At 25.9% G+C, this 11331-nt stretch overlaps 1 protein-coding gene across 1 annotated transcript in view; it reads left to right on the plus strand.

The window, feature by feature from the left end:
- Window positions 1-11331, plus strand: part of LOC117172163 (rhotekin-2-like) — a 252101-nt gene that overhangs the window by 238962 nt on the left and 1808 nt on the right. Inside the window, exons 5-8 of the mRNA XM_033359975.1 lie at window positions 2182-2361; window positions 2454-2548; window positions 4252-4466; window positions 7365-7632. Coding sequence (XP_033215866.1) covers window positions 2182-2361; window positions 2454-2548; window positions 4252-4466; window positions 7365-7632 — 758 coding nt within the window. The remainder of the gene's footprint in view (window positions 1-2181; window positions 2362-2453; window positions 2549-4251; window positions 4467-7364; window positions 7633-11331) is intronic.

Consider the following 11331-nt stretch of genomic DNA (forward strand, 5'->3'; position numbering starts at 1 on the left):
GTGCCAAGCTTTCACTTGCTAATGGCCTAAAAAGCATCCCTGCGTGTCAACAATATGCTAGAACACTTGCGGGAAAAATGCAGAAGGCGGTCGTCCTTGGGTTACTCCGTATTCTTAGGGTGCACAAGGCTTTTGCTGGATCGTCGTATTGATTCCTTTACAGACTGTAACCACCTATCTCACGGTTGTGAGACGTGGTTGTGGCTGAAATTTTACCGCGATTTCGCTGGAAGCGGGTGCAATTTTTCAGATTAGCACCCGCTCCCGGCGAAATCCTGCGGTTGTCCTTATGACAAATTTTTTATTATATTTTCTGCTTTATTCTGAGAAATTTTTAATTAACATCGTTTGAAACTGAACAATTTCTAATTTCTTGAATTCGTATAAAAAATTTAAATTTGGTTCAAATTGGAAGTTTTAACAGCTGGACATTTTTGAGTTAAAATGGATAAAATCGATTAGTTTCCAATTCAATTATTGTCTTCAGGCTCTTTTCTCTATTTCCCTTTTTTAAAGAATTCTATTTATCCCAATTTTCAAGCAACTTTTTCTTTTTTCGCGTAAATACAACTGATGTAATAGAACCAGGTAGAACCCAAGAAGAAAATTGAACTATTTTCGGTTGAAAGTTCTTTCTTTTTGGTCAAAAAATCAACTATTCGGTTACAAATATAATTATTTTCTTGAAAATTCCACTATTTTGTCAAAATATCACCTTTCTTGGTAGAAAATTGAATGCTTTTGTTGAAAATTCGCCTTTCTGGATACAAAATTAATACTTTTGGATTGAAAATTTATATTGTATGATGGAAAAATCGTATTTTTTTTTATTAAAAATTATCGTTTTTCTCACAAATTTGTCTCGTTTGATTGAAAAATCCAAAATTTGCTTGTAAATAAAATTGTTTCGTTGAAAATTCAATTATTTTCCTCAAAAGTTTTTTTCTTAAATAATTAAGTTGTTTTGTTGAAAATTCGTTTTTTGGATTGAAAATGTATACTGTTAGATTGAAAATTCATGTCTTATGGTGGAAAAGTAATAATTTTTTGTTGAAAATTCATCATTCTTGGATGAATATTAACTTTTTTCTTGAACATTTCTTTCTATTGATCGGAAGTTTACGTATTTGGTTGGAAATGCATCTATTTGGTTGAATATTATATTTTTTACAATTCAACTTTTTTGTTAAAAATATATCTATTTTTTTTAAATTCTTCTCTTTTGATTGAAAGTCCAACTATTTGGTTGTAAATACAAGTGTTTGTTTAAAAATTAATCTTTTTAATTCAACTGTTTAGTTAAAAATTCATCTTTTTTATTTGAAAACAATCTATTTGTTGGAAATCACATTTTTCAGGCTCATAAATCAACTGTCTTCTAAAAAATTGAAAATTCTTTTATGGTGGAAAAATCATCTTTTTAATATAAAATTCTTCTTTCTTGGTTGAAAATTAACTTTGTCCTTGAAAATTCGTCTATTTTCATTGAAAGTTTAACTATTTGGTTTTGAATCCAATTGTTTGGTTGCATTTTTTGTAATTCAACTATTTGATTGAAAATTGATCTTTGTGGTTTAAAAGTCAACTTTTTTCTAAACTATTGTACTTTATTGAAAACTCAACTTTTTTGTTAAAAATCTGTCATGGTGTTTAAAATTCGTCTTAATTGGTTGAAACTTTGTTTAAAATGCAATATATTTCGACTTGAAATCTTTAGAATTTGATGCATTTATTATTGAATTTTGAGCATTTTGGGCTGTGAAGATTGAATTTTAAAAAATGAATTATTTAATATTAAATTTATAGAGTCTGAAATATAAAAACTTAATTGTTGAAAAAATAAATAATCCAAGTTAAAAGTTAAGAAGTTCAGAAAGCAATATTTTAAATTAAAATGGAGAATCCTTCAAGGTGAATCACTATTGTTAGCAAAATTTTTTTTAATTCAAAAGTTTATTTTGATTGTACAAAGAATATTTCAAAATCAATAAACTCTATATTCCTAACAAAAAAAAAATTATTATCTCCTGCATTTACTGTCTGATACTGCTTTTTTTTCATTATCTTTAAAAATTTGATGCGAATTTTTGTGGAATTTTTTTTTAGAAATTCCATGCTACTTTCTTTGTAATTTTATGTATTTACGTGCTGAAATAATCAGTTTACAAAATATTTTTTCAGTAATAACGTGCCAGCAGAATTTGATTTAACACTCGAGATCTACAGTCATGTACTTCAGGAAGACTTGAGTATAGCAAGTACTCCTCGAAGAATTAAAAGGACTATCCACTCCTCGATCTCGAAAACTGTTGGAAAAAAGCTTGCCGCTTCGCTTCGTGACGAACTCAACTCCGGTAAAATGTAAGTCTTAGCTTCGGTAATTATTTTTAATATTTAGGTATTTTCCTCGAAACATTCTCATTAAATTATATATGAATTTCTGCATTTTACAGAGGACCACACTTCGAATTAATGGCGTCGGCAAGATTGACGCTCGATGATACGGACGATAACATTCACACTCATGATCTTGTTATTAAGAATTTAGGTGAGTCATTAAAATATAAGTTTTTAAATATATAAAGTCTAGCAAAAATAGCTACACGTTTCTTATTTTGATGGTCGAACTATAAAATTTAAATATATGATTGAGTTTGAAAGTACTGGCTTTCAGATAAATTTATTTGTAGTCAAAGTGTATTTTTATTTCAATTTTAATCGGCTTTTAGTATTCTGTAACTTTCATTTAAGTGCCTATAAGATTTGATCCCAGCAGAAATTAGAAGCAAATAAAAAACAAATGAAAAACACTCTGAAGTTTTAAGTCTTACTGATGGTTTTGAAAATGTTTATGTATAATTTAAAATGCTGTAGCTTTTAATGTTCTTTTAATATAGTTTATTTTTGAAGATTTACAATTAAAAATTCTTCAATATTAAAAATGTATAAATACAAATTCTTAAATTTTGATGATTTTTATGATCAGAAGTCAAATTTTCAATCCTGAAACTGAACTGAATTACAGAATTTTTAAATGTAAAACTTAAAACTTAATTTGTCCACGGTAAAAACTCTTTAATTCTAAAGATGTGTAAATAAAAACTGTTAAATTTGTATGGTTTTGAAGATGAAAGATCAAGTTTTCAATTGTAAAACTTTCCAATTGAATAAATTTCGCTTGTAAATCATAAAACTTACATACATTTTTTATTGTAAATCATCAAAAGCAAAACTCATCAATTTGAATGATTTACAATTTTAAGTTCTGTAATTTCGAGGAGTTGCAATTAAAAGTGGTTAAATTAAGAAAATAAAGAATAACAAATTATTCAATTTTCAAGATTTATAATTTACAGATATGTAATTTGGAACTTTTTCGGAATAGTTCAATTTCTAAGATTTACAATGGGAAAATCTTGAATACTCTTTAATTTTAAATATTCACAAATGAAAGTTCTACAATTGTAAAGAATCAAAAATCTATATTCTTTCACTATAAAGAAAAATTCTTAAATTTTGATGATTTTGGAAGTCATAAGTCAAGTTTTCAATACTAAATAAAAAATTACAGAATTTTTAATTGTAAAACTTGAAATTTGCAAAATTTTAATTGTCCAAATTAAACAGTCTTTAATTTAAAAAATGTACATTTCGAAGTTCTACAATTTCGGAGAGTTAAAATTGAAAACTTTTGAATTTTGTTTAATAATAAAATTCCGTAAATTTTGATGATTTTGAAAATTAAATGTAAAGTTTTCAATTCTAAACCTTCCAAATGAAAGAAATTTCCAGTGTAAATCATTAAAATTATAAGCTCTTCAATTTGAAAGATTTTCAATTTAAATTTCTACAATTTTGAAGAGTTACAAGTGAAAACTCTTAAATTTAAAACATTTACAATAACAAAAATTCCTAAATTTTGATCATTTTGAAAATCAAAAGTCAAGCTTTCTATTCTATACTTTCTAAATAAAAGAAATTTCGATTGTAAAGCATCAAAGGTACATAATTTTAAATGTAAAACTTAAAATTTGCTTAATTTTTTAATTTTGAGGTTTTCGCGATTGAAAATTCTTGAATTTCAACGATTTTCAGATTAAAATTCTTCAATTTTAAAGAGGAAAATAAAAATTCTTAAATTATGATAATTCGAATCTTAGCAGAGTTGACAGGCTTTTCTTGCAGAGAATTTTATTTATTGATATTTTTATAGCGCAGAAATTTACCTTGTATTTCATTCATATTTTTCAGAAAATAAACATCACGCTCTACCTCTATTCGGACACTTTTGTTGTCGGCTGGCGGCTCAGCCAGATTGTATAAGCAAAGAAATCTGTACCGGCAATATTAATTTGAATGGCCGAAATTGCTGGGCTCGACTGCAAGGATTCGAAATGCGAACCTGGGAGTCGAGAAAATTGGCCGAGGAAGATCAGAGTCCTGCGCACACAATTCCTGTCAATCGGGTGAGTTTAGCAAGTTTTCATTTTTAATTCTTGGAGTTTAAAGGTCTTTCCAATATCTGAAAAAATTATAATTCATGTTTTAATTTATTTCCGAGTATCCTTTTCTTAAAAAGTTGTTGTAACGAGATCTCGCTTACATTGTTATTGAAAATCAGATTGATTGCAACACGGCCTGAATATGCGTTTAAGTGGCTGCTATCAGTTTGTTATTCGCTGCGATTTCAAAGAAAAATTAACAAATTGTAGATGTTTAAAGAGTGAAATAAAAGAAGATTTTTAAGAATTTTGAAACGTTTCAAGTCAATAAAAAAAATTTTCTCCAAATTGTTACGATAATTTAAAATGATTTTTTATTATAGACTGGTGTAAAAGATTTCAAAACGTATAAAGTGATTTTGTAAAATCTTGAAACAGAATATAGAAAATTTTTAAGCAAAAATTTTCAGTTTTGCTAGATTAAACAATTTTACGCCAAATTCGTCTATTCAAGAAAATAAAAAAATTTTCTTGAGGTTCCTAGAACAATTTTTTATTTTGAAAAATTACTTTAAAGATAAAATTGAAAATGATTTCACAAATTGTCGAAAAAGAATCTGGAAGATTTTGAAGCACTTTTTTTAATTTTTCAGGATTAAAAAAAATTGAGGAAAAATTTGAATAATTTTAAAAGGTTTCAAAATAATATTAATAAAAATTGTATGATTGCGCGTTTTTTTTAATTAATGAGAATTATAAGAAAAGGTTTTAAAAAAATTTCCACTTATTTTAAAATTTATCGAAAATAGAATGTGAAACATTTAAGGTGATTTCTCTAAATTTTCAGGAATAACAAAATTTAATCATTAAAAAAAATATTTAGAAGTAAAAAAAAGAATAAAAGATAATTTTAGTTTTGAAAAAACTTCAAAAAATATCAAACAAATTTAGATTTTTGAATATTTCGAAATAAATTCTTGAAGCTTTTTAAGGATTTTGCACCCAAAAATCTAGAGGATTCTAAGGTAATTTAAAAATTATTTCATACATTTTTGCGGTTTTGGAAAAATTAATGAGAAGCTTTTTAAGAATTTGTTGAGGTTTCAAAACGTTGAAGAAATTACTTAAAATTTCAAAGAAAATCTCAAATAATCTTCGTGTTGAAAAATTTATTTTAAGCGAATATTCAAAAAGTTTTGCAAAATCGTTGAAAAGAATATCCAAGATTTTAAGGCAACTTTTCTAATTTTGCAGAATTCTTGACAAATTTTAAGGAAAATTCAAATAATTTTAAAAGATATTTAGAAATTCAGAAAAATGATTTAGTTTGAAAATATTTGCAAAAATTAAATATAAAATGTAGATTTTTTAATATTTGGACATAAAATTTTGAAACGTTTTTTAATGATTTTGAAAGGTTTCAAGGTAATAAATGTATTTTCTTGAGATTCGGGGGGAAATTTTTGAAATTGAACGACAGAAAATTACCAAAATTATAAAATTGCCGACAATTTAAAATATATTATACCAAATTCCTGACAGTTTATAATATTGTTAAAATAATAAATAATTCATCAAATAAATAATACGTTCTTGAAATAAAATTACTTTATTTGATTTATGATATTATTATTTGACAATTTCGTAGAGAATGCCCCTTTAGGTACAACACTCTTTCTGCAATTATAACTCATGCAATTCAAGGTATAAAAAATTGAGAGACACATATTTTTGAAGCTTAAGATCTCTTCTTTCCGAAGATGGGCATAAAAATGTAATAAAATGTTGTTAATTATAAAAAATATCGTTTAAACAAAACAAAAACACGATTTTTTCTAATTTTTGTTTTTATAAAAACGAGTTTTCAGAATGGTTTCCAGTGTCCGGTGAATTCTTTGTTTGATTCTAAAAACTTTTTATTCTTGATCATTTTTGCTATAAGCTCATGGTTCCCAAGAAAAAAATTCACAAAAATCATCATTGAAAATTTACACGATCAAAAATGATTACTTTTGTGCATTTATTTCTTGAGAACCATAAGCTTATAGTAAAAGTGATCAAGAATAAACAGTTGTTAAAATCGAACAAAAAATTCACCTGCATATTTTTAATTTTTGGAGCATTTTTAAAATTTTTCAAAAATCGACACATTGCAAAATCAAAAAAATAATGTAAAATTTTCTGGAAAAATTCTCACGTATTCTTTGAGTGATTCTAAGAATTTTTTCTCCTTTTGCACTTCTCCTTTTGCCATTTTGAACACACTAAGATAAAAAATTGATCTCAGAACCATGTATTTTGAAAGCTTAGGCATGTATTCCACCGATTAATGAGCTTCCAAGTAGATTGCACACTGAGAACCATTTGGAAAACTTGATTTTATAAAACAAAAATTAGAAAAAATCTTTTTTTTTTGTTTAAACGATATTTTTTATAATCAACAACATTTTATCATTTTTTCATGCCCACTATCGGAAAGAAGAGATCTTCAGCTTCAAAAATATGTGTCACTCAATTTCTTATACCTAGAATTGTATGAGTTATAATTGCCGAAAGAGTGGTTTACCCAAAGCGGCATTCTCGGCGTTAACGGGTTAAGACAATTTGTTTAGTTTTGGAAGATTACTCAAAATGTTATGAATAATTCGAGTCAGTTCAAAAGATGTTTATGAATTTTTGAAGAGATTAAAAATTTTTCTTGCAAGTTTATAAAAGTTCTAAGTATCTTTTGAATATTATATTCTTATAACGTTAAAACACACTGATAATACTTTCCTAAAAAACTCATTAAAGCTTGAATTAAAGCGTTGAAAAAGTTTTAGGAAATAAATAGTTATTCGAAACTTTTATTTTGAATGAAAAATGATTTCGCCCATCAAATTGATGATGCTTGTATGGGCTAAAGAGGAATTTGGATTTCAGGAAACTTCCATCCAACCTTCGAAGTCTTCGAGAGAGCTGCGAATCGTCAACAACGTTGATGGCAATGAGAAGACAGCCACGATCAAACTGGACTCGAGCGAAGAGGCTCAAAGGTGGCTCAGACAATTGAATACTCACGCTAAGGATCATCTCAGGTGGAAGCATGCTGCAGAATCCATTCAGGATGTTCCTTGTGTCGAAAGTGCTAGGAATTCTTTCATCAGCAATAAGAGACAGGGATCCCTCTACGACGAGACTCCCTTAATTGGTCAGTCAAAATTTTCCATTTCTATCAAATACCCAAACGCCAAAGAATTCTTCATTTCTGTTCTTAAAACAATCTAAAAAATTATTCACTTTCAAATAGAAAAACTGGCAAAGGATGAGGTTTAAACAATTTTTTGTACTGATTTTACATCATACTTGTAACAAACATTTTCATTCATTCCATAAATTCCTAGAAAACATGAAGCTAAAAAAAATGTTTAGTATCAAGGCTAATATTTAAAAATATATTAAATTTGTTATACAAATAAGTAAATGAAAATCGTTTTGTGGTGATTGGCAGCGATTCGTCTCTTGATTTGCACTAATTTTGAAGAATGACAAAAAAATTTATGGATAAAGAGTTTTTTAGTTGAATTAATGAAAGTTAATAAATAATTGGTTGTTTTATAAGCAAACTTTATAAACAGTTATGCATATCAGGTATTTATGATGGAAAAAATGCAATTTTTCTAGGAAATCGACTATATATTACTTGAGAATAAATCGAAGAATCATATTTGGACATCCAAAAAAATGGAGGATTTTTTAAACAATCTTAATTAGCCAACTAATTGGCTAGTTTTGGACGTACAGAGTTGGTTCTTTTGACATAATCAACAGTAAATAACTAACTTAAAAAAGTTTAAGGACATTTCGATGACAATAATCTATGGTTATAGTTAACAAACATTTTTTTAACACACTTTTATCATGTTAATTATTCCCAATTAATTTTCAGTATATTCCTCCAAAAAAATGCAATTTTAAATTTGACAAATGCAGCAGGAGAGAAATATTTGTTTATAAAATCATCAATATTTTTTCTTTGACGGCAATTTTATAGTGTCTATTGTTTCATAGTATGGACAGTTTTATTTCGAGAATTGTCCATTATCGGGAATTTTCAAATTCGGTAATATTATCAAACTTCTGGAATTTAAAATTGTCGGAAATTTTCTATTTCGAATATTTTATTTTGAATTTTATTTTATTTATCTTTTAATTTTATTTAAATTTACTTTTAATTTTATTTAAAGTAAATAATGTATTGAGTTGATTTTATTTCAAATGAAATAGAAGGCCTTGAAGCACGTCACACTAAAAAACTATTTCGGGACGATTAAAAAATCTCGAAAAACAACATCATCGACAATGAAATATTCCAGAAAAAAACATTCGAAATAAAAATTTCCCGAAATTATAAAATTGCTGCCAACGTTGGGAATTTTCTATTTGAAATATTTTCTTTTTCGGGATTTTTCAGTCGTTCAGAAAGAAAAAATGAGTATTATAGAACGAATTTAAAGAAACTTGTATTTTCTGAGCTCAGCAAATTCCGTCCACCCTCTTCGAATAAAATATTTTCAAGAATTTCTTTTCAATTCATTTTGTTAATGTTTACATTTGGGAGCTGTCTAATTTTCAGATATCCAAAGAAATGATTCCTTTTTTGAAACAGTCATTATTGAGCATCTTTGAATTTAAAAGAAGGAGGCTTTGTATTAAAAATCCTTCGAATTTAATGTTTAAAATTTGTTAAATAAAAATGTATTACCTAATTTTATTTATACTGGGTTTGAATTATTTAATAATTGAGGGTGCGTCTATTTTCAAACTTTTACCTGGATCGATATAAAGAAATCAACCTTAAATTTTCAACTAAAATGATACATTTTTAACCACATACATTTTTTTTAACAAAAATTATAAAATTATAAATTATTAATTTACAAACAAAAAGATTAATTTTTAACAAAAAAAATTAAACCAATCTTTAATTTTTAAAGGACTTTTCAAACTAATAGTTAAATTTTTTATCAAAGAAATTAATTTTCAACCAAAAAGGTGAATTAGTCACCAAGAAAATTAATATGCTACCGCAAACGATAAAATTTCAACAAAATAAAGAAATTTTTTGATTTTTTTCTTTTTCAACGAAAAGAAAATAGCAAAAAAAATTATTCATTTTCGAACAAAAAAAAAAAGGTTTCAACTAAAATTATTAATCAATCATAAAATTAAATTTTTTAACAAGTTGCTCCGCTTTCTAACTAAGTAGTTGAGTTTTGAAATAAAAAAGACCAGCATAAAATTGACAGGAGGATTAAAGCAATAACTGATCTAAATACCCTGTGAATTCCAGATTTTTCCATTTTTCCTTCTAATATAAGAGGTATTGATTTTGGAAAATATGGAAAACTTCTGATGATTTTTTTTCTGAAATGAAATTTGTCATATTATAGGGTAAATATATGAAGAGAAGTTCAATTTTACAAAGGAACTCGGGCATAAATAACCATTTGTACTAGTTTTTGGATTTTAAAATTGTAATGAAAATGTAGAAAAATTGTTAGATGAAAATTTTGATATAAAAATAAAATAATTCAATACATTGATGTGAAAAATCCAAAAAACGTGGTAAATAGAATCTTACAGAAAATTGGAATCAAATTTAATTCTACCTCGATAATAGTTCATCTGAAAATACCTTGGATTTTTGTATGGTATTTAAACGTTAAAAACATTTTTAAAGTACTGTATCGAATAATTCCACGCGTGGCGAGACATATTTTGTAAATGAGAAACATAATCTGCAAATTTCTAATAATTTTTAATTAAATAAAAAAATGGTTTGATTCATATTGAATTTATTGGAATTTTCTCGCTATAATAAATAAATTTACTTGATTGGAAAGTAAATTCCTTTGTTGAAGATTAATTTTTGTTTCTATTGAAGATTCATCATTTTGATTAAAAATTTATTTCTTTGGTTGAAAAATGAGTTATTCGATTAAAAACTTTTGTTTTATTTGGATGAAAAGGAACTTTGTTACCGAAAATTCGATTTTTTTTGTAAGAATTACATTTGTAATGGGAAATTCAATTATTTTATTTTTGGTTGATTTTTTAAAAATGAAAATTCAAGTATTTGGTTGATAATTCATATTTCTTATTCAAGAATTAAACTATTTTTTCATAAATCCATGCAATTTGTGGAAAATTCGTCTTATTTCTATTAAAATCAATCTTGTTGGTTGAAAATTCATCTTTTTGGTAGATATAGAAAATTCAACTATTCCAGTTATAGAATCATCATTTTTGTCGTAAATTTATCAGCTTGATTGAAAATTAATCTTTTTTAACTCAAAATCTAACTGTTCCACTTTGTTGAAAATTGACATGTTCTGGTTCAAAATTTAACAATTTGTAAATAAATTTATCTTTTCTAACTGAAAATTTATTTATTTACTTATAATTTTATGAAAAATGGATTATTCCTAGTGCAAAATTCAACTATTTGGTAGAAAATTTGTCTGCTTTGTTTGAAAAGTCAACTATTACGTTAAAATTCATGTATTTTTTGGTAGAAAATTATTTTTTTATTTGCAATTAATCTTATTGTCTAAAAATGCATCTTTTTGGTGAAGAATGTAAGTATTTTAGTTAATTATTCATAATTTTAGTTGAAAATTTATCTGTTCGGTTTAAAATTCCACTATTCCAGTTCAATTGTTTTGCAATTTTTTGCTCTGTTGTGTTCAGAGATGTTTAGCATAAACGTCATGATTTAAAATAAATATTTGCGTTTCACGACAAATATGAATACGAGGGTAGTTCAATAAGTCCTTAGAATGAAGTATAAAAACAATTTTTTTTGGGTAAATTTTTTTTTATTTTTCAACATAATCTCCTTGGAGCT

The sequence above is a fragment of the Belonocnema kinseyi genome, chromosome 4 (genome assembly GCF_010883055.1).
Source record: "Belonocnema kinseyi isolate 2016_QV_RU_SX_M_011 chromosome 4, B_treatae_v1, whole genome shotgun sequence".
In the NCBI taxonomy this organism is placed as follows: domain Eukaryota; kingdom Metazoa; phylum Arthropoda; class Insecta; order Hymenoptera; family Cynipidae; genus Belonocnema; species Belonocnema kinseyi.